Genomic DNA, 27,995 nt, shown 5'->3' on the forward strand with positions numbered 1-27,995 from the left:
CCCCAGATCAAATTCAAATGTATCCCGTCCGGGATACAATTGCGCAGTTGGTGCCCACTGCCGAATGCAACAGTATTCTATTCTATTCAATCTTTATGTAACCACGGTATTAAAAATTAATCAGGCATGATATATATATATATATATATATATATATATATATATATGAAAATAAATAACCTAAGTTACACTATTCAACTAAATTACAGTATGAAATTATTGAATTATATACAAAGCAAAAAGCCTGTTTTCCATGAATGCCGTGCCTTACATGCTATTATAATAACTGTGTAAAAGACTTCAAATTACATAGAGATTCTCAGGAGCAAAACCGTTAGAGAAAAAGCTAGAGTTTTTGAAGTTTGTCTGCTAGTTTTACGCCAGCTTCTCCAAACAACACTTCAGTAATCAAAATACGGCTGAATCAAGGCTTTGTAGATAAGATGTAGTGTTGCTGGGGGAACAAATTGTCTGACTCGTTTGATAGCTGCAATACCAGAGGCAACTTTTTTAGCCGACTCTCCGATATGACTGCCCCATCTAAGGTTTACATCAATGAATACACCCAGAGATTTTGACGTTGATACCTGGTTTATGGGAGTACCATTGATGTTCAATACGCAGAAGACACGTATGATGCACGATCCTCGCAGTAGATAGCGCTATTTAAGCAATAGCGAAAATCAGACCTGAAAAAAATCAGGCCTGTACGGGATTCGAACCACTGACCTCTGCGATACTAGTGCAGCGCTCTACCAATTGAGCTAACAAGCCAACTGAGAGCAGGCCGTTAAGTTGATTCGTAATAAACCCGAGAAAGTGATAAATAAGATACAATGAAATATATGAAGTTCATATATTTTGAACTGCGGTATTAGATACGTATGATGCACGATCCTCGCAGTAGATAGCGCTATTCAAAAGAATAGCGATCCTCGCAGTAGATAGCGCAGTTCAAGATATATGAACTTCATATATTTCATTGTATCTTATTTATCACTTTCACGGGTTTATTACGAATCAACTTAACGGCCTGCTCTCAGTTGGCTCTTTAGCTCAATTGGTAGAGCGCTGCACTAGTATCGCAGAGGTCAGTGGTTCGAATCCCGTACAGGCCTGATTTTTTTCAGGTCTGATTTTCGCTATTGCTTAAATAGCGCTATCTACTGCGAGGATCGTGCATCATACGTATCTAATACCGCAATTCAAAATATATGAACTTCATATATTTCATTGTATCTTATTTATCACTTTCACGGATTTATTACGAATCAACTTAACGGCCTGCTCTCAGTTGGCTTGTTAGCTCAATTGGTAGAGCGCTGCACTAGTATCGCAGAGGTCAGTGGTTCGAATCCCGTACAGGCCTGATTTTTTTCAGGTCTGATTTTCGCTATTGCTTAAATAGCGCTATCTACTGCGAGGATCGTGCATCATACGTATCTAATACCGCAGTTCAAAATATATGAACTTCATATATTTCATTGTATCTTATTTATCACTTTCACGGGTTTATTACGAATCAACTTAACGGCCTGCTCTCAGTTGGCTTGTTAGCTCAATTGGTAGAGCGCTGCACTAGTATCGCAGAGGTCAGTGGTTAGAATCCCGTACAGGTCTGATTTTTTTTCAGGTCTGATTTTCGCTATTGCTTAAATAGCGCTATCTACTGCGAGGATCGTGCATCATACGTATCTAATACCGCAGTTCAAAATATATGAACTTCATGTATTTCATTGTATCTTATTTATCACTTTCACGGGTTTTTTACGAATCAACTTAACGGCCTGCTCTCAGTTGGCTTGTTAGCTCAATTGGTAGAGCGCTGCACTAGTATCGCAGAGGTCAGTGGTTCGAATCCCGTACAGGCCTGATTTTTTTCAGGTCTGATTTTCGCTATTGCTTAAATAGCACTATCTACTGCGAGGATCGTGCATCATACGTATCTAATACCGCAGTTCAAAATATATGAACTTCATATATTTCATTGTATATTACGCAGAAGACAGTTAGGGTGTTTAGCTTTCGTCTCGAGCCGATTAAAATAAATTCCGTCTTAGTCGTATTGAGTATAAGTTTGTTGGCGATCAGCCATTTGCTGATTTTTAGTAAGGCTTCGTTCAAGCAGGACTGAATGATATTCACAGCTTTATCAGCGTAGGTATGTTTTTGCCATGTGGTTGTTTAAGGAAAGGTTTAAATATATAACAAAGTACTTAATATATGATCTCTCGGGAAACTAGTTAGTTTTGCTTTCCCGAGAGTCCTGATGTTTCTCGAGACTTCGTCTCGGGAAACATCACGACTCTCGGGAAAACAAAACTGTGTTCTGAGGGACCATATATTATTTATAATTTAATACATAAGTGTATAATTGACAGCCTTTGTCTGCTAAAGTACTGTTACTATGTAAAATCCCACTGTAGAGTATTCTTGTGATTGTACCAGAGAGCTTTGGCTTCAACGAGAGTGAGGGTGATTGAAGTACAGAGTAGACGAGTTACCTCCTTATCTGAAGCAATAGAGTTTCTTAAAACCTCGACGGTTTTAAAAAACAATAAAAAAACTGACGTACAGCTGAAAATTCAAGGTACCTATAAATTCTCTAAAAATCCAACGCCCCTACAAAAAATTATCAAGTAAATATTAAGTAAACTGGAATTGGCAAGGAATAATTACAAATCTAATATAAACTGTGTTAGTAATCATGCAATTATTTTTTGCAATTGAGTACTTGGTTGAAACTGGGAAAGAAAAAAGTAAACAAAGCATTTACCTGAGGGGGTGCTAGGAGACTTTTGTGGAGGTTTTAATACTCTGTAGGTGAGGAATGGCACCTATGCACTTCTGACAAAATATCTCAGGTGCCGTGTCTAGCTTTACCAATAATGTTAGAATGAAACGTAATGAAGATTCACTATCTACTTCTTCTATAGTTTTTACTTTGATATGTAATTGATTTTTGTGATAACCGTCGGCAAAAACATTTTCGACGACTTCCTTAATTAAGAGCGGTATCGCTCACAGGATAACAGCAGTTCCGGGTAAGACCAAATTCCAAATGAATGCTCATTCAAAATAATTTATTAATTCGTCTAAGAGCCCTCAGTGTCATGTTTTGTTTCCTAACCACGAAAATGACCGATTTTTACAAGTCCAGGAGGCGATAAAATCGAATAAAAAATGGATTCTTGAAAATGAAAGTCTCAGTCATTGCAGAAATTTGGCGTAGTTTCTCAAGGAAAATATTTATTCCGTACATCTGTAGAAAAAGGTATTGTATCTCTTCTGTTTTTTTTCTTAAAATCACCTGCTAACAAAGGGAACCTCTGCAGAGACCTTCTGTTGATAAACATCCAATAACTCCTGTTTTTTTCAAATAGCTAGGTAAAAAACTTCCTGACGAATGCTGAAATATTAGTCTGTAGGCTAAAATTTTTTAATGCGCAGTCGACCCGGGTTCGGTCTGATTACCAAAGAAAAACACTTACTCTTCTGCAGAGCTTTGGAAGGTAGTCTCTTCTTTTCATTCATTCGGTAAGTCCCATATCTATGCCATCAGAATATGAAAAACGAATTCAAATAGGACAAGTAATAGATAATGGGGCTATCACAAAATCTTTTTTAGGACTAGCAAAATGCATGCGTCTAACAAAGACATTCATTCTGAAAACTGTTCACCGAAGAATTAGGTAATTCTTGTCAGAGTTCACTTACTGTTACAGGCTTGTCTCACTGTTTTGCCGTTCACAATGATTCGAATTAACGCTATCATTTAACTCTGGTGCCACTTACACTAGCTAGTGACACAGCTATACTAAGACTGTCGTAACGAGGACAGAGACCGGGAAAAGTTCAAATTAAAATTCTACATTTACCCCCTTCAATCCGTTTGATTTAGCCAGATTCGTCAGAAGTGATGGCCATAATTTAATGTGGCATAATTTTGATTAAAACAACTTTATTTCATCCAAGTTTCGAAATCATCGATCCCAGATGTAGAAATTTCGAGTAAAGCACGTGCTCTCCCGTGGTATTCTCATGATACCTTCTACTACACTATCGTCACAAGATATATGTCTATATCACATAAACATAAACGTTCACAAGTTGCCATTTAATTCTCCCTACCTCTGTTATTTAATTATCGTATCATCTGTGGATCCTCAAAATAGGCACGTAATACATACAAGCGGAGTTAAAAAAAAAGAAAAAGCCAGGGCAAAATGGCAAAAAGTAAACAAGAAAATATCGCCTTCTTTTTCTTCCCAATTTGACCGCTTGTTGTTGGTGTAAAGGGGAAAATAAGCGAAATGAGACCTGACTAGCCCTTCTAAATACTTTTAGACGGATTGCACAAACCAGCAGATATTTGCAAATGATATTTACTACCAAGTAGTAACCCAAAGAAGCAACCGATGTGAAATTCAAGCGAAAAAGAAATTGATTCGCAATATATTCTTTAATTGAGCGGTAGGGGTAAAGGGAACTCTGCGTTTTGCGGAACAGTCACAGACAGCCTGCGGCACCATGTTATTTTGCTGCAATTTCTTTGCGCTTACATTCTGCAAACTCATTCTTCCTTTCTAAACATGCAAATTTGAAAGCAATTCACTGTAAATCAGTGTCACATAAATTCAAGTAATATTCGTGACGACAGTCAAGAAATTTTTACTTACTAACGTGCCATAGAAGCATGCGAATGACCTTAAAACACTTGAACTTTAGGTGACGGGCTTATTCGCTTATTTTGGAAAATAAAAACGGCATTGACCAACAACGAGCATTTTGGAACACAAATCACTTTTTCTTCGCCATTGTAGGAACTAAAACTCATGGAGTGTTGAGGTTTTGAGACGTTTTGTAGTAAATGATCTCTAAAACGACTTACCGTCAAGTGTTACCCGGAGCGGTACGAAGACACGAAGGCGTTCTCGGAACATAAACACACACAACCCAAAATTCCTCTGCTCACTCTGAACGTCAGCTTTATAACTCTTGACGGTGGCCAATTTACATTATCAACTCAGTTTATAAAACCAAATTACCTTGTTGTACTCTCTACCGACGCAGCATCACAGTTTCTGTAGAAACTTACTCCCTTAATTCAAACAGTTCCAGAGTTTGGGGCAGAAACAGGAAAGGGACTTCAAATCAAAGTTTTCAAATCAGTTAAATGTAAGTGAGAGACAGTTTATTTAAAGCCTTGAAAATGAGGAATAGAATCTTGAATTTGTGTGTTCAGAAACAAGAAGCTAGTATAATTTAGTTAGAATTGGAGTGATGTGATCTTACCTAAAAGGAATGAGAAAAAGGCGAGCGGCAACATTCTGTACAGATTGAAGCTTTTCCACACCATACATCGGCACATTATGCAAAGGGAGTTACTTTGGTCAAGTTTAAAGGACACAAAAGCATGAACGAGATTCTAGGTAGTCTTCGTGAATAGATATTTCCTAAAACGAAAAATGTTGCCCAGATGGAGGAAGGCTGATTTACAAACGAAGTTGACATGAGGTAGTATAGTCATGGTGCATTACACCAATATTTATGGCGGATTAAAACTGGATGAATTTCTTCTTTTCCGAAATGGTGGTAGGGACCACTGCAAGCCGTATTAAGAGCAGAAGTAAAGAAGTTCAGGTTGGTTCTTGTTCAGTTTTAGTTTTTTTTAGACATCCACTTGTCAGCCAAGCATTCTTCAAGTTTAGTAGTAGTGTTGATCATTTTCAGGTCGCTGTTATTCTACTGTTCTTGCTTTGAACACGAAAGTTATTGTTTCAAACCAGTGGCTTAGGCAGTCGGAGGTTGCTTCGAACTATCGAAACCATTACGCACATTGTCGTTCATTTGTAATATTCTTGTAAAAGTATTTGGGTTAGTGTTGTATCAACAAATGTTTGATCTCTCAAGGTCAGTTAGCTAGCATGTCTACCCATGATGATTATCAATATAAAACACATGGCATGTACTTTAGAGCTTACTTAGTAAGAGAATGTAGGCAGAATTCAGTGGCTGAAGTAATTGTTTAGCAGCACAAGTCAATGAGAAGACAGTGAGAATCAAAGTGTGAGAGTCTAAGAGACAATCAGAGTTACATTGAGTGAAAAGACCTTGATGTAAGTAGAATAAATTTTGTACTAGAAAACCGACAGCAAACGACACTTGGAGAGTCTTCGATGCCTTTCTCTTCTCCTTTCTGCTGCCAGTTCCCCGACTTTGCGACCCAACATACTTGGTGAATTGCTTCCTAACGCATGAGTAGTTTTCAGCTATTCATGAAAAGTTGCTTTGAAGTAACGTCGGTCTCCCATGCTTCGAGCTGTTTGGCCAGTCCACTGTTTCTTACTAATCTCTCATTTTAAGACTGAATTAGGACGACCTTCTTTTTTATCGGAAGATCGTTTGGTAAAGTAAAGGAAATCACAGAAATGTGATCGGGAACGAACCTTCCTCAAAGGAAATATATAGCCGACAGAGCATTTTTCAGCTTTAACTTTCACCTTAGTCAATAAAAGTGTTACTATCAGTAGGTTTTTAAGAGTGTTACACACAAATTTTAATGTACGATTTTTATTCCTTCCTTTCCCCGGCCAAACTGTTAAACAGATCTTGATTCTAAGCTAAACTACAAACTCTCTTTGGAAAAATTGCCTCATTTAAGTCATAACAACATCAAAATGAACTCGATGAGTTGGGTTTGTTCGACACATTTGCCAGAATTGAAAAAGCTCTAAAAGCTTTAAACCATACATTAATATTATGACAAGAGATACAGGAGAAAGATATTAGTTCTACAATAAACATTAAAAAAAAGCTTTTTTAATTATATAGACAATCATTCAAGGAACCGAGATTCATTTGATAAGGTGGATAAGGTTTCGTGGTTTTTTAGAAAGTAAAAAACCATCAGCACAAACAAAACTTGCTGAGCTTTTTACATAAACTTACGATTGACTGACCATAAGTGTGTGTTCGTTTGACGAAAATGTTTCTAAATAAACCGTCCATTTACCTCAACAGACCGCGTGTTACTGGCAACCAGTCTAAATGAACCATTCAAGTTGCTTCACAGCAGAAGACGGCTCCGTCTCACGTACACAGTCAATTATCTCAGTTAATGTAAACATGGCCCTACTTGTGTTGGCGTCTCTGTGCAACATTTCAGCAAAAATGATTTTGTTTCGACGCGCACTGCGCGGAAAGATCATGGCCCCTTTCATGATCAACCTAACTGCGATCTCTTTGGTACAATCAACATTTGGCTACACCCTGACGTTAGGTATAGGCTCAGTTGAAAGATCATCGAAAGGTTACTTTCTGTGTCGGTGGGTAGCCTTCACAGACCTTTTCTCCCAGTGTGCGTATTCTTTCACCTTGTGCGCGATGAACGTTGTGTCAAAGCTAGCCTCTGATCGATGTTTCCTTGGAGCATCACAGCAGATAACAAAGAAAAGCAAAGGGATATTCTTCACAGCATCTTGGTTATGCTCCATTGCTTTTAGCAGCATACTTTTAGGTGAAGAGAGTTTGTCTGTTCCTTCGGCGTCAAAGAGGACGTGCCATCTGGACTGGGCTTCTCAGGAAACGCATGTTTTTTTCTTCAACCTTGCTGCTATCCTCGTGTTTTTTCTTCTGCCCTTATCTATATGCTCCACCATACAATATTTTTGTTCCAGGTAAGTAGCAATTAGTGAGAGTTTTGCCACCCTTACTGTTATCAATTTCTAAGGACTTTGAATTTCTCTGCATGGATTCAACGGACAAACCCCAAGTACCAAAATCTAGTGGATACCATTACTCTAAGGGTGGCATTCTTATTTGAAACAGACGGAAGAACCAGGATAGAATAACAAGTCTGGTCCAGAAAATGCGACAATCACAAGTAGCAGTCATTCTGATATACAATTAGCCGCCACTCTGGTAGAGGCAAATACAGACACAATTACTTCATCTCCTTGAATGTTTCTGAGCACTCTCCTTTATTCCACCACCTTTTGCATTCTAGAGTAAATAGCTGGTTAAATGTGATAGTGTGTCACACTAAAAAAAACTTCCCAAGCGTCCGTTTATCTATTGTAATCATTTTGCTCTCCGGCTCTTCGTTTTCTTAGAATCTGGAAGAACTCTCGCAATATAGCAGACCGCACTCGCAGAAGAGGCCTGGCGTATCGAAGAAAATCTAACCGTATGGTAATTGCCCTAACTCTATGTTTCTTTGTGAGCCAGCTTCCCCTTTGCATGGCCAACATAATTACTATGACAACAGGGTGTTACAGCTATCAATTTCAAACAGCGTTCATTTTGGAACTTCTCGCTAAATCCAGTGCATATCAAGCTCCTCTTATTTACGCTTTTTTGAATGCTAGTTATAGGAATACCTTAAAACAAATACTCATGGGCTCCCACGCTGCACAAACAAGGCCAGGTGCTCGACCTGTCGGAAATAATCCTCGAGAAGGAATGGCAGCTACCAAGAATTGTCAGCAAGGAAGGAGGCCGCACATGCTTAACAACAAGGTAGACCAGTCACCAAAAGCAACTCATTCGGCAGACGAGCAACTAAATGGCATGGAAGAAACCCCAAACACCCCGATGAGTCCGAGCTCGACTTAAGCGGACGGTAGTTCTTAAATTAGTTCAATTGAACCCGAGCGAAATGTAACAGAAACGATCAAACAGAAAAGAGGTTATTACTTCTATTTGTTCAATACTTATTTCATAGCGAACTTTCAATTTAAGGACCAATAAAATTAGAAGACGTTCAGTGACAAATGAAGGGATTATCAGTGATTTTATTTTCTTTTCCACTTGCTTTGACAAGACCACTCAAAAAAATTCTCAATCCGCAAGAAAACCTACTAGTTCAAATTTAAAGCTCAAACTTTCGAAAATGAATGTATGCAAATAATAATAAGGCGCCTTTGATGAAGATTAAAACTATGGGTTTCTCTTTCTTTACTCTGCCAAGAACGTTCCCATACAACTTCTTCAATCAGTTTCTAAAACGTCCTTGAAGTAACCGTCCATGTCACTCATTTGAGCTAAACAAATAATGGCAGCTGCAGCCTATCGTTTGATAGGGAAACAAGCGAGCGAATTGTTTAAGGATATGGTTGACTTTTGTGGGCCTTTCGCGAAAAATGTTTACGTGTTATTGGAGTGGTAACAACCATAAAAAGGTTACCAAATGTACTATCCAACAAAAATTGTTCCTTTTTAGCTTGATCTTCTAGCAAATCGACTGAGGCGCGGCCATTCGAAACGGAAAATTAATCAGGTATCAATTCTAACCACACAAATAAACCTTCTGCACAACTTCAATCCTACGAAGTTGGTCTTCAAACCAGTGGGGAGGTTTCTCGATATTCTCATTGGTTGCTTTGTAATTTTTCTGTCAAGCTTACTTATCGCTACTTCAGACGCCGTTGGGTGAGATCAATTTGTAAAACCCCGGAAGGTTTAAGAGAATACACAACAACTAACAGCGACATGCTTTAATTCGACTAATATTCAAATTCCACTTCAAAATAAGAAGGATCAAAAACGTGGACTCGCACATAACCATCTTCGCCGCCACTGCTATAACTGCAAATGGAAGGAACATTTCAGTAACATGCTAACGTAACATCGAAGATAAGTGCTAAACATCATACCAGTCTTATCAGCCTCCTAGGCAACATATCTACAAAATAATATATCAGCCAACATATCGGCAACATATCTGCAAAATAATTGCCTCCCTCCTTCCAACTGACGCATACTTGCACACGTTAGAATTTCTCTCCACATTCTATGATGTACATGCACATACCTTAGAAGCAGTTAGGTGTGTCGCAAAACTGGGTTTCAATAGACCGAGAGACTAGCCAATCAAAATTTCTTCCTTATATAAAGTTAATCATAGTTAGTAGAGGGGACTGGTTATGAAACCCGGTAAACATCAAAGCTTTAAGGAGGTTAGATATAGTTTTTCACTTTTCTGATGCAAGATATTTAAACTAAAATTACGAAGCTTGGCTCTAACGAATCGCGATTACACTTTCCCCTGAAATAAAGATATCATTGAAGAATCGGTTTGTTGTAAATATATTGAAAAATTCGTTGCCATGGCAACGTTGCTGGCTTGCAATGCTGGGTCCAAAATTAGACTTGACTTGAATTTTCTTAAAAACTGGACGGTGAATTTATTTTAGATTTTGCACGCGTCCTTTGACTGTCTTGGTCTGCTTGACTGTTAAATTTAAAAACATTCTGTCAGAAAGTTTAAGGAAAAGAGGCCTTTTTTAGAATTCATCGTTAACTTTTTTTCCCTCTGACAGAATTTTTTCGAATTTTTGAAAACACGCACAGAGCCGTTCAAAGTTAACGTGCAAAAAATAAAAAAAAATCACCGATCGGAAACGGAAATACGTAAGTCTAAAGTTTCAAATTTCTGAAAATTTCGACTCGACAAGATGGGCAATTGCGAATGCGCAACATTTGTGTCACGCCACGACACTTGCCACGGACGCCACAAGGTTTTGGACGTCTTCTTCGCCGAACGTCCTTCGCGCTCTTCTAAAGAGCTTCATTTTGCTAAGAGAGGTTCACCTTCTGGGTGGATTGCGCCTGGAAATGGCTGCTGCTCTATTTGCCTTCAAAGTGCTGGATTATTTTGTGCAAAGTGTCGGGATGTTTTGTTCCTCTTGGAGCTGATCGACGCGATGTGGTTGGCGATTTGCTAAGAATGGAGACCACTGCCTCCTCCCACCGTTGTTGTAAAGATCTTTTAAGTCATCGTAACACAGACCGCTTTCTGCAATTTTCTGAATGATGTTTTCTTTGACGAGGAGCCCGTTATCGCCCTGTGAATAGAGCTTGTCTTTGAAAGTTTACATGCGTTCGTGGCGTCCGTCAAGAAAGTCCATGTCTACGAAAGCGAAGGAAGGGGATTTCACATACTGTTGTTTACAATGTCAGCGCTTGTTAGCTGCAACGGGGATTGAAAGAGGACATAGTGGAGGGAACGTACATCTTCCAAAGCATCGTGTGCGTTGAAATCTTTATAAAAAAACAGCTTGTTACACAGAAGGGAGATTGCTTTTACATGATTTTCCGTCAGAATTGAGAAGAGCGTTACCACCTTTAGCGAGTGTTTTGATGAGTGTAAGGTTATCGGCGAAAAACACTTTCTTCGACGATAATGTTTCTTTATTTGAATTTCCAGCACATCGTAGGAGCGTAAGAGTGTCGAACACAGAAGAATTATGGCCAATTAAAACGGTGTGACAATGCTTACTGCTGGAAAGGAAAGTGGTAAAAGATTGAAGACATTCGCTCAGGAGTGTACTGGAACAATCTCTTTGAGCAAAGTTCTCTCACCATTCACAGTTTTGACAGTGACTTGTTTACACGAGAAGCGTAGCTGCTGATATTGCATGTAGGTAGCACCTATTTAGTGTTCCGGAAACCAGCCACGATATGGGAAAACAGCTCCGACGATCGCGATCGTGTTTGCGGCCGGATTCACGCGTATTTTGGTCACTTGAGAGTGTTGTAGCTTTCCGTTTTTGAAACACACTACTAATAAAGTTAGAAGAAAGTGTAGGCAGCCTACCTAGAGGCGTAAAACATAGTCTACTAGGCAGATGAAAAAATGATTCTGGCCTAAACGCGGCGGCCATGTTTGTTTGTTTGTGTTTTTCTTTTTTGCAACTTTTAAAAGTCCCGGGTAAATTAGAACCCAGTCTGCGCGCGCACAATTTTCCGTCGCAGTTAGAAATGTAAGTTCAAAACGTTGCAATTTCAAGTTGTAATTTCGCGCTACTGAGCTTAAATTTGCCACGTACAGATGGGCTACTCGACGCATGAACAAACGAAATTCAACAAACGCTCGCGTAAAAACCATGCTTATATATTGCCGTTTCTTCAAAGGCAATCTTCTTTAGGGCTCCTGCGAAACAAGAAATACTTATAAAAAGCTTCTAAAGAGCTCAAATCTCCGGAATGTAGTGATGTGTCGAAATTATTTTAAGTGGTAAACCTTGTAATTGACGGAGCTTCGCGGCTTCACGATACTCTCTTGATCGAAAAAAGTGGCCACCGAATTTTTATTTTTAAACTCTTTAAGTAGTTTATTTATTTTACAATGGTAACGTTTGTAATATCTTTGTAGGCTCAGCGTCAATAAATTGTTTGTCAAAACAAGAGGAGGTTATGACAGACACAGGGCTGCAAAACACAACAATTTGAACAATCAACAGGAAGGACTGGAGCAGGTGCAACAGTTAACCCTGAGTGTTCTTGCAGAAATAATCGACTGTGCTGTCCGCAGTGTTAAGGAAAGTTTTTGCAGAAAATTTAAGGAAGGGGCTCAGTAATTACTCATACCAACAGCTACAAGAAGACAGCAATGAATTCTCTGCTATAAAAGCAATTTATGAAGGATATACAAGAAATGGAGATGCAGAAAAGTTTTATGGCAAATATTATGCAACAGTTGCTGTAAAGTCAACCCAATTCTTTAGTGGACTTTCTAGGAATGCAGCAACACAACTTGCAACCAAAGTTGCTGACTGTTTGCTGACTTACTCTAAGCAACAAAAACACTCTATTGAAAGCAGTCATAATATAAAAACTGTGTTGTCAGATAAGGAGAAAGCTGAGATGCAATATCTTGGAGGTTATGTTCTGCACAACTTACACAAAAAACATGAATGAACTAACTCATTGGAGAGCCAACAAGCTATGACAATACTGAAAGCTGGGAAACTGGAGAGCATAACTGACTCTGGCCAGAAACTTGTTTCAGCTTTGAATCGAGGGGGACTTTGGTCAATCACTCAGCCTGCACAGCAAATATTTTTAAAAACAGAATGTCATTTTAGGCAATTCACATCAAAACCTGATTTACAAAGATTGGATATTTCTGGCATCACTAACAAAGCAACCAGTGATAGTGACATCCTTGCTAACTACAATTTGATGATATCAGATGCAGAACTTGAACCGGACAGTCATGTTTGTAAGGATGTCTTGCATGGCATTGTTAGTCTGTATGTACATGTACATTCGTTCTCTTTTGCCAAGGATGTCATTCAGCATTACAAGATCAAAGCAACCCAAACCAAAGCAAGCGCTTTACGCAAGGAAATTAGTAGAAGTCGTCAAGGTGATGACCAACAAAGGCAGGAATGAGACTGTTAATTCACATTTTTATTTCTTAATTAGTAGCTTATGATCAGTACCACCACTTGCAGTGAGGAAAATAAATGTAATGTTAACTCTGAATTTTTTTAAACTTTGATTCAGGCTTGTTAAAACAATGAAATTCACTCAAGTTACCAGTGAGATAGATTATAAGAACTTGGGAATGGATCTTTAATAAATTATATTTCTTGTTTTATATGCTCCTAATAAAATCAAACTTTTATACCCTTTTAAAACAACTATTTCTACTTTCCTGAAACCCTAAAGTGTGTCAGCCAAGAGTACTTTATCAGTAGACACTAGTTGATGACCAATTAACTAAAAAGGGCCAATTAATTCTTTTTCACGAAAGGGACTTTATTTAGACACAGCCCTTTTGTTGTCACTAAAACCTCCTACCCCTGTAACTGCACTGAAAAGTCAAATGAAATATAGATGGTTACAATTTGGCAATGACAACAAATTTAAAGGAAAATTGCTTTCTGTCATTGTTATGTGAACATGCACTAAAAAATATTCATCAAATGACATGAGATAATTGTATCTTACAGTTTTTTTCTACATGCTTTTACGGTCTTTCTTGAGAAAAGCATGTACTCCAAACATTGTGGGAATTCACCTTCCCCAATATGTACTATGCGTGCACATGAGACGGCAGTCCTTTGACCTCCAGAAACCTTTGCTGGGAAACCACTCACCCTGCTAACATGTCTGAAGTGGGTCTTCATTTTATGGGAATTACATGATGAAACAGCTGGCTTGTTAATTCACTGGATTCCCCTCCACAGCAAAGTTTATAGCGCTCTAGCTCTCTTACAATTTCACATACTGAAATGTTTCTGACTGAACGCCGGTGAGCAACACAGAGGGATGACCAAAGCTTTCACAGTGTATGCAAGACTGTCATCGATCATTATTTCTACTTCTGGGAGAAGGAAAGGTTCTACAATCTTTTTCAGAATAAGTCTGTCTGACATTGTTTTCAATTTCCAAACTTTCAGGGTTTTCAAGCAAGTGATTCGCTGGCACAATTCACCAAACGACTTGTAGCATGCCTTGGGTTGTTGATCGTGCTCCTTGACAACCGATCGAGCAGGTCTTGGCGCAGAGCTTGCAGACTCGTGACTTTTCCTTGGCATGTTTACTACAGGGATGGCGCCGAATCGTGGTTTCTCCTTCGTCATTTTCGCCGTTTGAACTGCATTTGAAAATAAAGTAAAACACAAATAAGAAAGATGAAAATTAACCTTCAAGAAAATTTCACAGAGATCGTAAATAAACAAAACAATATGGAGCATGTACTTACATATTTCGAAATCTTCTACGTCGAAGTGTTTTTCACAGGTAAACATCTTGTCGTTTCGATCCTTTTTCGAAATTCATGGTCGATCTCACGCATCTTTGTGATCTCACTCAACCAATCGTCCTGCCTTTTCTTGTGTGCCTCGTCCTTCGCTGCAGGCAACTTCCAAATACCGATCCCTATCGTTCTTCTACAACTCTCACAGCCAAACACAGCGCGGTTAACTCCAGGCACGAGGACTAATGAGTAGTGTAGCTATAACACTCATCGAATCGAGATTAATCTAAGCTAAAAATCCGGCGAAATACGTCACTCCGATCGCCATGTTGATTTTCCTTGTGCACGGTCATAATGATCACGTGACTAAGGGAAACAATAACAAAGACATCGGCCTCTGATGTTTACCGGGTTTCATAACCAGTCCCCTCTACTAACTATTTAAACAATAGAGTGTTTCTGTCGAGGAACTATCGGCTGATAGTTGCCCAGCGGAAATTTGATGTTCTTAAAACAAATATTTGCCCGAGAAGCAAAGCTTCGTGGGCAAATATGCTAGTTTTAAGAACATCAAATTTCCAAGGGGCAACTACCAGACCGATAGTTCCGAGACATAAACACTCTATTGCTTTTATTGTTCACCACTAAATTTCTTCCGCGCCTACAGCTTGTCACAAATGTCAATAATTCGCAACCGTACATTGGCTAAATAATACGTTATACCTGTCAGAATTAAAAAGTCACTGTTTTTCCGATCTGCCTAACTTCGCGGCCGCCAAACTATTTACAACTTTTCACGGATGAGTACTATCAATCCAGGTATTTTCCGCGGACGAGCACTATCCATCCGGGTATTTTCCGCGGGCGGGCACTATGGGCTGATAGTGTCCCTCCACGGATGAACGTCACGTGATCGTCATGGCGTCACGTGATCGATTTAAACCAATAAGAACCGGAGAAAATTTAGTGGTGAACTATAAGAGTTAATAGAGTCGTTTGATTCTGATGATTTCCGGCTTAGGCTGTCGAGACGTCAGTCAACAGTCCCTCTCGATGCTACGCTCACCCGGACAAACAAACTACACGCTTTCACTCAGAAATACTTTATTTTAAACAATTAGAGAGTTTTCCCAGTAACAAAATCCTTAACCTTGAAAGAACATTTGCCACAACGGTTACCTTTAACGGAGCTGGTGGTCATTCGTTTACTTTGATATTCTTTCAAACTATTGAAGGCTAATCAATTTTGAAAATATCGTTTACCTCAGTTGAACCCTTTAAATTTTCAGCTTTGAACAACTCCGAAATATAAAACTCGAAGTAATTTGCGGGTTCGCCGTGTACATTTTTTTTTTTTTTACCTTCTTGCTGTGTTGAATGTAAATAGGGCAAAAATTCGAAATGTTCTCGAGTCTCTGTTTGAACTCGTAGGTCACTATTTCTAGGCAACCAAGTTTTATTAATGACGTAATAAACACGACTCAACCGCAAAGTGCTTTCCAGCTAAACTAAAGAGCGGAGTTGGAGTTAGGGTTGGAGTTTCTCTCCACAAGAGAGAAATCAAATTGACATGACTTATCCAGCCTTTCCAGGCCAACTTTTGAAAGTGTCCGAAAGTTGCTCAAACCTACAATAGTAGGATCCTCGGTGCTTAATCTTGTTCGGCTCATTAAACCCAGCTGTTTAATTGAAAAGGTAGGAAATTTAAACGCTTCTAGATCAAAAGCTTTTAATCTGAGTGAACCAAAAAAGGACCACATCACCACAGCGTTCTTTGCCGCCATTTATTTGATTAGGTATTACTTGAACAGGCTTTAGTGATTTCTTGCCGTCGAGGCACATGTTAAAATGAATGGTGCTAAAAAGATAGCATTCGATTTTGATAAGAACGAAAGAAATGTCTTCAAGAGGTGGAAAAGACTAGAATTTCATCGACACAGGCACAAATTACAACAAACTTAATGGAATGAAATAATGACTCTTTTTTACCTTTTTCCGTCTGGATGAAAAGCAGTACTGTTAATGGGGCCAAAATGACCTTTCACTCGACCAATTTCTTCTTCAAATACTGTGTGAAAGAACCTTGCATCAAATTTGCCAACTCTCGTTGAAGTTGTAGTAACATCCATGGCCTCTTGGCCGCCTCCTAATACCACCTACGACGCACAAGAATAGTCAAGCGTTCTAAGGGTACAACCATGCAATACAGAGTTTGATACCATTTGAGGTGTGTTTCGGTACTGTAGAGTTGGCATGAACCCTTTCGTTACTTTGGAGTCTTCACGCCAAAGTAATACTTTCTTCCAGGAGGAAAAACACGAGAGTAATTAACTAAGACAAATTAAATAAACACAGGCGCTGATAAAACAAAATCTTTTCTTGTTCTCGTATGGTAAACAGACCTATCAGGCCAAGGGACTCTCTAGTCCAATCCTGTTTTCTGATTGGCCACCCGAGCGGGCAGGATAGGCCCATTTAGCTCGTGCAAGAAAAAAATTGCGTGAAACAGACTTCCAAAGCTCGTAGTTTTTGGACCATGTCGGCGATGAAGTCGCAAAAAGCAGCAAAAGACAGTCAAAGCAAACAAACAAAAAAAGAAGATCCCCGTGGGTTTATTTTGCTACAAAACACAGTTGACTTTCTTTCCTGACTCTCGAAATAAACAAGTCATTCTTGATTCTTAATGAAGCGAAATCTTTTTGTTCTATAATAAGTCCTTTATTGACAAAGCTCGTTCGGTCTAGATGGCCAGATATCAGCCTCGTTCTTTTTTTTGCGTTTTTATAGACCTCGACTTCATCTCGCCAAAAGCGCAAAAAGAAAGAATCCGGCTATTTTGACTTCACGCTTGGTCGACGAGCCTCTTAGTTGTGATATTATTCCCTTGGAACAGTGCTATCGATCATGCCTTCGTTAAACCAGAATAAAAACAATATTTTAGCGAAGGGGTTGAAGTAAGGCCAAGGACCGTTACCGTTTCTACGGCAAAGGTCATAAAAGGTCGACAAATTCAAAATAAAGGAGTTCAAGCTATATATATATAAATTATGCGTAAATGCACGCGTGAGGTCAAGATGGGTGGATATTGTCCGAGTTCATTTTTGCGTTTTTATGGACCAGGACGAAGTCGAGATCCATACAAGAATGAAGCTGATATTTAGCCATCTTGACCGAACGAGCTTTAGGTCTTCACCAATTCAATGAAAATAACACTTACATGTTCTCTGATGGGGGACAGTGAGGCAGAATTTACTGGTCTCTCTGTCTTGTACGTATTCATGTGTCGCAGCGAATCTGTGTCAAAAAGCTTTGAACAAAGGCAGGAAAAAGTTCAGAGCTGTACAGGGAAAACTTAATCACCGACAAACAATTAACCAAAGAGAAAAAATGGAGAATGGACTAGTCAATGGATTGCATAAAAGTAAAAATACAGCTGTGTCAAAAAATGATTTTACAACGAAAACTCTAAAGTAAGCCTACGGTAATGTTGTAAATTCAATGGAGTTTTTTCACTCATTAAGAAAAAAAAATGCAAGAAGAAGAGTACAATTGACACCTATACCTTGGCTGTATGATCTTTTGAAGCCGTAACAAACATGGTTTGATCTTTGTACATCTGTATATCATTGATTTGTTTGGTATGTTCATGAACAGTTAACAATTTATTTCCCGTCTGAAAATAGAAAGGTGAAAAAGTAATGTCTCCTCATACAAACTGTAAATAGTCTGATCCCCACCAAAAAAACAAAAAAACAAAAGAATTATGGGAGTTAAGAGTGGGACCTGGCACTTGGTTGTAACAACTGAACATTGTTACCTTGGTATGTAAGATGACTCAAAATGATCTTATTAAGTTATAACACATACTTTTGATCAATGGTAGCATCCACACTTTGATTTGTTTCCATGAAAGTAGTGCAGCTATAGAATGCCCAATTATCTTTGAACATGTTGAGATTACTTGTCTATTTTCTATTAGTATAAATTCAGAGCTGTGCAAAGAGTTTCCAGAAATCTGATTAGTCGAGCAGTTCCTTATATGATGCTATATAAACTGCTCCAGTGGTTTATATAAAATGTTAGAATAAAATGTTGATAAATGTTACCAAAATGTTATGATTAATTAGAAATTTCTCTGTTGTTCAGCTCTGAAATTATACTAAAACAATTATCCGCCTCAGGTTCGATGAATGTTGTTGAATAATCCCTGAGACGAAGTCAAGGGGATTATTCGGCGATATTCACCTCGCCTTGGGCGAATAATTGTTAATTATAAGTTCATTAACAAAACATGCATATGTATAACCACTACAGCATGTTAGAAACATCTATAATTATTATAATACTAATCAGTATATCAAGATTCATCTTCCTGCAGAGTCTTTGGAAAATTCTGTACATACAGTTCAGAGCCAACTAAAATTGTTCACAACTTAGATGGCTCAGACCCGCTTGTAAAATGTTTTCAAAACCCTGCAGAAAGATCAGTCTTGATATAATACATGTAATTGCAATCCATTTTTTAAAAACATGGGGGTTACCAAACTGTTTTTTATACTACAGGTGCATAAAAGCTAGATCATGGGTGTTTCTAAGAGGATGTCGGATCACAGTGGTAACCTTAGATGTCACAAATACACATGTACCAATAATCACAAATTTGTTTAGAAATTGACTGTGGGAGATGATCAGTTTTAATAACTGTGGACAGCAAGTAAGTGTACCTCAACTTAATCAGAAGAGAATCCTCTCACAAAATTTACCAGCAATGTGCAGCTGACTCATGGCACTGATATACTTTATTAATGCAAGGTTACTCGAGAACCAAATAAAATGTCCTTACTCTTCTGGACTCTACCAACAGTACCAAACTATGAAAGACCACTCTAATCTATGGTAATGGTAATGGTGGTAATGGTAATGGTTTATTAGATATGAATTCGGCACTAAAATGAAATACTTCATATTTACAAGAAATTACAAAAAATATTTAAATTAAATGAGACTATATAAATAAAACATTTTGCCGGGGGACTGGGTTACCGGCTCACAAGATTCTATTAACAAATTATTACAAATGTGATATAAGTCTATTGCGATAATTCATTAAGCTTTGACGTCATTGCGGGAAAAAAACTTATTTGAAATCATTTTGTCCTACATTTAAAAAGAGTCAAGTTATTGCTGGCGCGCAGCTGGGGGCCATGTGCGTATAGTCTTTTCTGTGGAATTAATGATGACAACTGTGAGTTTTTAATTTTCTTGAACTGTTCGAGGCTAAGACGTTCCCTATTTTCTTCCAGTGTGGGGTAATTCAAAACATTACATGCAGTTCTGTAAGAAATTAGTGGTTGGATTATCCTGAAAGCTCTTCTTTGTATCTGTTCTAAATTGTCCACAAGGTAAGATGGAAGACTAGAATGCCATACCAGGCATGCGTACTCCAAAACAGAACGTATCAGAGCATTATAGACACTAAGTAAATCCTTGGGTGGAAGGCCATTGCCACGCAGGACACGAAGGATATAAAGTCGCTGAGCAGCTTTCTTTGTAATGCTAAGAATGTGACTATGCCATTTTAGATCATCCTGAATGAGCACTCATAGGAGCTTGTGACTTTCTACTACTTCGATTGAGGTGTTATTAATAGTCAACAGTGATAGAGTGGGAGGGTTACATAGGAAGCATATTCTGAGTTCTTTGCACTTTTTTGGGTTCAATTTCATGTAATTTGAAGAACACCAGGTGGATATATCATCCAAGGTGGTTTGGATAGTTGATGAACCTTCTCAAGGTAGAACTTCAGCAATGGTTAGGTCATCAACGTACTTCCAGAATGAACTGGTTGGAGTAAGCTCATTCACCATAACTAAAAATAGTATCGGACCCAATTTAGTCCCTTGTGGGACCCCAGCGTTTACATACGACCAGTCAGAGAAGGAATCAATAATCTTGACTCGTTGTCTTCTATTGGATACAAAACTACAAATCCAAGGTAATAAAGACCTACGTACCCCTAAGTTAATAAGTTTGAGCATTAGGATGTTGAGATTTATCCTATCAAAGGCTTTAATGAAGTCCAGCATACAAATACACAAAGTGTTACCAGGGGTATCGAGGCTAGATAGCCAGTCGTGGAGCATATCCATGAGACACAGGGTTGTAGATGTGCCTTTCAAGCAACCAAACTGGCATGGATCAATTTTACTCTGGATATCTTCGAGGATCCAGCATGCGACGAATTCCTCTAATACTTTAGAGAGGCATGGCGTGAGTGAAATAGGCCAGAAGTCACTGAGGGATCTCGGTACAGACTCTTTGGGAACAGGTGTTATGTTTGCATCCTTCCAGATGTCTGGAACAATACCCCAAGCTAAACTTGAGTTAAACAGGTTTGCAACTGGGTCAGCAAACTTAAAAGCGAATTCTCTAAGGATATGTGCAGGGATGTTATCTGGCCCTGTAGCTTTAGATGGATTTAGCTTGAGCAGTTTTTGACACACTTGTGGTGGGCTGATGAACAGTGCTCTCTCAGAGCATAGTAAGTAGGCTGGGAGTTGGCATGGATCTAAAGCAGGAATGTCCTCATTTACAGAAAGGAAGAACTTATTCATTAACCAGCTCGTTAGGAGATTTAGTCACTCCATCGATAACAAAACTGTTAGTAGAGGTAGCTGATGAACAGGATCTACCAGAGACTTTGTTAATGTAGTTCCACCATTTTCGAGAGTCTGTTGTTTTCAGGTGTTGGATTTTCTCCGAGTAGAATTGTTTCTTTCTTTGTGTAATAGATGTTCGCACCTTGTCACGGTAAATACGCCATAAATGGAGATCACCACTATGATAGGCAGCTTGACGCTCTAATATTAGGTGTTTAACAGAAGCGGTCATCCACAGCTTGTCTGTGTGATGAAGTTTGACAGTTCGCTCCGGGAAGAAACACTCAATAACTTGAGAAATATTTGATGTGAATGTAGAGGCTGTTATAATGTTAGAAGAATCAGTAAGCCAAACCTGGGAGGTTAACCATCTTCCAAAGGTGTCAAGTCCTGAGCGTGGGAAGCGACATAGTCGACGTGTTGCTTTGGGTGGATGATTAGTAGGATGGTGGTGGTTGGGATGCCAAACAAGGGCAATGTGATCAGAGGCGCCAATAGGAGCCAAAACTGTCGGTTTACTATAGTAAGAATGCATGTTTATGATAATCAAGTCCAAAATTGCTGAACCCCTTGTTGGTTGGTCAACTAATTGAGTTAAGTTGTGGTTGTTGAGTAGATCTGACATATCCAGGTTGTTAAAATCACCAAACAATGCTATCCCACAGTCAGGATGTTCACTACGAACAGAGTCCAATGTTTCGATTAAATAGTTTGAGGCGTAACGTTGATCTTGGAATGTAAAAAACGCCCATGATAATGCCAGTAATTGATCTGGGAAGTTGATGTGGTCTAAGCCACAGCCAAAGACATTCAATATGTGGATTTTCCAAATCAGACCATCGCTCGCAGGGGATGCCCGACAATACAAAGGCGCAGACGCCACCACCACGACCACAGGATCAATCGTGGCGGTATAAAGTATAACCAGGGATAGAGATCAGGGTACTTTGTATATTTCCATGAAGCCAAGATTCACTTATTGCAGCGATCGAGATGTTTCATTGGGTCAACAGTGAGGCAAGTTCATTGGTTTTTGCTGGCAGAGACCTTACATTTGCTTGCAAAAAGCTTGGTAGTTGAGATTTGGTGGTAAGTTCTGTCGTATTTGTAGGCTTAATAAGATGAAGAGCTTAGACTATTCTTAGACTATTCTTACAATATTAAGTTGATTTTCAGGTTATTGCACACAACAGTCCTTTACTTTACTACCAAAATACCAAAATCTTTACAATCACATCCTTAAAACTTAACGTTTGGAACAATAATTGCTCTGCCAATCCTTTAAAAGTGATTCCTTAGGCACTTTAAAGCTGATGATGGCAGATTAATCATATTACACCCTCACCTTTGTATCCCACTGGCAAAGGTCTCCATTTTCATGGCCTGTGATAATGTATTGGTCTAATGGACCCCAGAGGGCGGCAGTTACTTTAGGCCCATCCACTGCTACACTAAGAACTGGGTCCCTGGAACCTTTTTGCAGAAAATGAATAAAAAAGAGTATCCATGTACGAACTTGCAATGGAAGTAGTTTTAATACTAACAATAATTGAGTGCAGGATGACATGCCATCACTGTAAACCCATATGTGCACTTAACACCTCACTAGAACTAACTTAGATTAATCCCAGGTGAAAATCTTATTAAGATCTCGTAAGATCTTACAAGAATCTTGTAAGATTCTTATTAAGATTAAGATCTTAATAAGATCTTGTTTAACTCTTAAGATCTTAAAAAATCTTGGTAAAATTCTTGTAAGATCTTAAGAGGATCTTACAAGATCTTATCCATAGAAATCAACATTCAACATTCTAAGATCTTACAAAATATCTTGTAAGATATTAAGAGAATCTTACAAGATCTTATCAGAAAAAAATCAGTATCCAACTTGCTAAGATCTTAAAAGATCTTAATAAAAATCTTGTAAGATCTTAAAATAAATCTTACAAGATCTTGTCAAATTTAGTCAGTGTGTAGCATTTTAAGATCTTAAAAGATCTTGATAAAATCTTGTAAGATCTTAAAGAAATCTTACAAGATCTTGTCATCAAAAGTCAGTTTGCAGCATTCTATTGATACAAAAAAATTACAAGATCTCAGAAAATTATCAATTAAGGTATCAACACTCTAACATCTATTAAAAACAATGTTAAGACAATCTTACAAGATCTTGTCAAAAAAGTTAGCTTTTAATGATATTTCATGTAGGTAAATAGTAATACTAATAACAACAATCACTTTATTTGAGTCTTAAGGCTATTTATTTGAACATGAGTGTTCTACTACAAATCAACTTAAAGCAGAACAAATCAATTGAAATATTGTTTTTTTTTTATGCAAGGGGAAAACCGGAGTACGCGAGGAAATAAAACCTCTTGGTTAAAATAACTTTTTCATATAGATCTAGTGCATTTGAACTTCAATTTTAAAGGGAAACTCCTCCTTGACTCAAATGAACAATTTTAAATTGAACAAAATAATATTTGCAATCAATTTTCATTAAACTAGCTTTTGTTTCAGAAAAAAAAAAGAAGAATTTAGAACAACCTATTTTCACTTTCAAATTTCCCAGGTGCCACAATCTTGAATGATTGTGACGTGCTATGGTTGCAGCTATTGTTTTCACAAAAAGGGCATTTGTTTGAAACAATAGAGCAACTGTTGCCCATCACAGTTATTCAAGATGGCGGCATCTGGGAAATTTAAAAACCAAAACAAGCGTTTTTGAAATTCATTTATTCTGGGTCCTGATTCTTTCATTGCAAGAAAGTTTGAACAGTTCTGATTGTGAACAATATGTTCTGTAGTTTAAAGTTATTGTCCTGTTTTAGTGGAGGTTCCCTTCAGGTAAAGAGTGGTACATTAGATTTTTTGGAGCCTAACAATAATTTGTTGCAGCTTTTTTGAATTATGCATTTGAATTTAAGTCTCTTTCAAATAATATTTAATCTTACCTTCATACTTTTTAGTAAAATAAGTGGTAATTTTTTTTCCATTAATGAAAATTTGGAATACCATTATTATGTTGCAAAGAGGTGCATCACCCTTTAATTTTACTTGGGAACAATGTAGTAGTGTCCTTGTTTTCTGAGTTTCAAACTTGTATAAATAGTTCATTGCTTTGTAATAAAAATAGGATTTCTGTTTTAATAAAATATTGTTCTAAAATATTGCTCTTTCTATTTTGGTAACATTGTTTTTTAGCAGAATATGAGAAATATCTTGATGAGATCTGAGAAAGATCTTGGTAAGATCTCATATTATCAAGATCTTGTGAGAATCTTAGTAAGGTCTTGTAAGATCTTACAAGAATCTTGGTAAGATCCTGTAAGATTTTACAAAAATATTGGTGAGATCTTGTAAGATCTTACAAGAATCTTGGTAAGATCCTCTAAGATCTTACAAGAATCTTAGTAAGATCTTGGTAAGATCTGGTAAGATCTGGTAAGATCTTGGTAAGATCTTTGTAAGATCTTGGTAAAATCTTGGTAAGATCTTGGTAAGATCTGGTAAGATCTTGGTAAGATCTTGGAGCATTTTCCTAAGATCTTGTAAGATCTTGTACGAATCTTGTAAGAATCTTGTAAGAATCTTGTAAGAATCTTGTAAGAATCTTGTAAGAATCTTGTAAGAATCTTAATTAAGAAGTAAGATAAGATCTTAGTAAGAATCTTATTAAGAATCTTAGTAAGATCTTAATAAGATTTCCACCTGGGTTTTCAGCCTTGACTGGCTTACTGAGCCTCTATCATTCCTATACTTTTCACATGTTTCTCCCACCTTTATGACAAAGTGAACTTGTACCCAACAAGCCTTTACAATGCATTCAATAGCAAGAGATATCGGGGTTGTTCAAATTTCTTTATCATTCCTTTGTGCAATGTTCCTTTGTGCAATCTTTTGTTGACAAGTCTGTGGTTTCAGTTTTCTCTTATTCGATGCATGTTGAATGATCAATCATGAAATTTAGAAGGAAATATAGAATTTGATGGGAAAATGACATTGGGAGTCCTTGCTGGCAGTCACTCTAGTATACACACTTTTCCCAATACAAAGATCCTTTGCCCAAAACAAAGTCATAAAATTAGTACACAGTCACAAACAAACCACAACACTAAATATGTAGTTGATACACCTTTCGAGGACATTCTGTAATTTGTCAAGCTAATATTGTACTCACCTTCTCTAATATCATACAACATAAGGATACAATCATGACCCATCTGTCTGTCTGTTGTCATCATTACCTTCTGACCACAATAGGAGAACCCACATGCCCTAACAGCAGTTTTTGTCTCATATTTGGATAATGTAGTGGCTGTTTCACAATCCCAAAATCTTAAGCTGTTATCTGCTGAACCTGAAATGAAATGTTTTGTTTCCCCTTTGGATAGCAAAATGAAGAGTTAAGGATTTGAATAACCTACCTGTACAGCAGAACCTGGCTAGCTAAAACTCCCATTGGAAACAAAAAGTGGTGCAAGTTAGTGAGGATTTGAGTTATCAGGATGGGTGTTGAGTTTAAATCATCCTGTTGTTGATTAATAAGGAATTAAGTTTTTACCATTACTGCACATGCAAAAGTAATTTGGTACATTTTGTAACCCTTTTCCAAGAATATTATGTTTGGGAAATTTAACTGAGTGCATTACGTTTTAAAAAGTGTTATCACCTATATGAATCAATTGCGATCAAAAAATGGGATCTGTCAGTCACTTATTTCCTGACCCTTTGATGTTTATCAACCAATGTTTTAACTCGAAGTTTGAGTTATCAGGGTAAATTTGAGTTAGGGGAGAGTAAAATTGATCCAAGTTCACAGGGAGTTTGAGTTAATTTTTAGCTGATTTTAAATAAATAAAAATATTGGGTCAGTTAGCAGAGGATTCGAGTTGACCATGCTTTACTGAAAAATGTGCACACTTAAGTGTTGGTTTTGCAAGTGACTCAAAGAGGGACATTTTCAATATTCCCATTAGTGAGGATCCTGACAAACATGTAATTTCCAGCTTCTGCTCAGTTTGTCCAGGCAGTCAATGGAGAAAAGCAAGTGACAGCTTCTTCAAGTTCATGGATGCTGACATAAAACCCCTTCCTACAGGAACAGGAAAGTACTAGTCAGCGCAAAGAAGAAAACATTATACAAATTAAAATTATTCATGGAGATTATGTATTTATTATCCAAAATGTATTTTCCAAGGATACAATCAACATCAATGCACCAAACAGCACCGCCATGACCATTGTATGTGCCAAGTCTTTCACCATTTAATGAGTACCAGACGTTTGGTTTTGTGTCTTTTGCTGAGGAAAACAGCAAGTCACCATCCCTATTGTATTTGATTTGAGTGATGGAACGTTCATGCCCATGTAACATTAATGGTTTCTGTAAAGAAATATTACACAGTTTAACACAAAAAGATAAGATGGCAAAAATACCCTCAAAGAGCTGTAGTAATGAAAGATGAGTGCTATACTTTAATTATTGTGCTATGCTTTAATTATTGTTTTTATATCTAAGAGAGATTTTACGTAATTGAGAATTTTGAGGCTGATTGTCTTGTATCATTTTGATACTAATTATCCCGAGAGGTCTCCAATAAAAAATAAGTATAGGATTGTTTGCAACATTTGTCTATCACAAATTCAAACAATCAAGTTTAAGTCTGAATTACAAAGATTACAGGACTTCAGTCACTGCTCTTGATACCATACAGTGCTTTACAATATACATAAGCATGTACTTTAACCTTCTTCTGTTCAGCATAAGCAGGTTAGCCCTCTTTTGGAGAGAGGTTCCCTCCATCCATACTACACTCAGTGCTTGCTTCTGTAGTCTTTCTAATGCTTTACTTTTTGGAAGTATGCCAAATGTGGGAAGATTTTTGTAAAATAGAGCGAATTTTGTGGGTATAGGCACTGGTTTACTAAGAGAATATCAGTACATTGCTTGCAGCAGCCTTGGGCTAGATGAAACGAATCATGTGTTCTGATTGGCCATGTGGGTGGGCAAGGTAGACCCATCTTGCCAGCTCGCGATTACTCACACTGATCCCACGTATGAAAAAATAGAGTTAGAATTACATTTGTAATTCTTGGACAATTTCGGCGATAGAAATGCAAGAGGCGACAGAACATTGTCAAAACAAAGAAAACAGAAACAACTCTCGTGAGTTTGTTGTGCTACAAACACATTTGGCTTTCTTTCCAAGCTCTTGAAGGAAACAAAAATTGCCAAAGAAGAACTCGGCCAATATCCAGCCGTTTTGACCTCAAGCTTGGTTAATAAAAAACATACATAAACCGAATTGCTGACCAAGTTTCTCAGACATTCGAGTATGCTACACCTTGACTTTTCCGTTTATTTTAGAAGACGGTGAAAGCTTAAAAATATATAAAAAGAATACACGCATTGTTATGGTACAGTTCTACAGTATATCGAATCGACTGGAGAATCAAGAAAAATATATCTTGTTACACTTACTCTTAAACATGTTACTCTTAAACACGTTACTCTTAAACACTTACTCTTAAACACGAACAAAAGATACAAACTTTTCATACAATGTGTATGATCAGTTTTTCATACAATGTGTATGATCAGTCATACAATGTGACTAAAAAAAAAGTAAGTCACGTCGATCTATTGAGAAAAAATCATTACTTACCATCTTATGGTACTTGAATTTCAATGGTAATTGCCTCACTGTGACTGAAATCTCGTTTAAAGCTACCTTACTGAAGAACTTTGGAAGCGATCGAAGCGATCACGTTCATCGATGATTCAAACTCGAGCCCAGGGTCATTTTTGCCTGCTTGTCAGCGATATGGGGTCAACAGCGGTA

General features: G+C 37.8%; 3 protein-coding genes and 1 pseudogene across 4 annotated transcripts; 2 read left to right on the top strand and 2 right to left on the bottom strand.

Annotated features, from left to right (window-relative positions):
* The first annotated feature begins 7,028 nt into the window (after nt 1-7,028).
* On the top strand, nt 7,029-8,779 carry LOC111336236 (melanopsin-like). The gene is made up of 2 exons (XM_022942288.2): nt 7,029-7,679; nt 8,115-8,779. The coding sequence occupies exons 1-2, from the start codon at nt 7,051-7,053 to the stop codon at nt 8,614-8,616; spliced, it is 1,131 nt and encodes a 376-aa protein (XP_022798023.2). The 5' UTR covers nt 7,029-7,050; the 3' UTR covers nt 8,617-8,779.
* Nucleotides 8,780-9,482: 703 nt separating this feature from the next.
* On the bottom strand, nt 9,483-27,978 carry LOC111336239 (eukaryotic translation initiation factor 3 subunit I). The gene is made up of 8 exons (XM_022942292.2): nt 27,819-27,978; nt 26,356-26,536; nt 25,331-25,534; nt 22,496-22,623; nt 18,054-18,164; nt 17,709-17,798; nt 16,481-16,647; nt 9,483-9,588 (listed from the first exon to the last, which is right to left on the bottom strand). The coding sequence occupies exons 1-8, from the start codon at nt 27,819-27,821 to the stop codon at nt 9,507-9,509; spliced, it is 966 nt and encodes a 321-aa protein (XP_022798027.1). The 5' UTR covers nt 27,822-27,978; the 3' UTR covers nt 9,483-9,506.
* LOC148717718 (uncharacterized) lies at nt 10,505-13,387 on the top strand (annotated as a pseudogene). The gene is made up of 2 exons (XR_015994412.1): nt 10,505-11,765; nt 12,158-13,387. The product of XR_015994412.1 is annotated as an uncharacterized LOC148717718 (transcript).
* On the bottom strand, nt 13,335-15,055 carry LOC111336240 (uncharacterized). Its single transcript, XM_022942293.2, has 2 exons — nt 14,498-15,055; nt 13,335-14,389 (listed from the first exon to the last, which is right to left on the bottom strand). Exons 1-2 carry the CDS (start codon nt 14,541-14,543, stop codon nt 14,013-14,015), a joined length of 423 nt encoding a protein of 140 aa, XP_022798028.1. The 5' UTR covers nt 14,544-15,055; the 3' UTR covers nt 13,335-14,012.
* Nucleotides 27,979-27,995: the final 17 nt, after the last annotated feature.

Source organism: Stylophora pistillata, chromosome 13 (assembly GCF_964205215.1).
Source record: "Stylophora pistillata chromosome 13, jaStyPist1.2, whole genome shotgun sequence".
NCBI classification, from domain to species: domain Eukaryota; kingdom Metazoa; phylum Cnidaria; class Anthozoa; order Scleractinia; family Pocilloporidae; genus Stylophora; species Stylophora pistillata.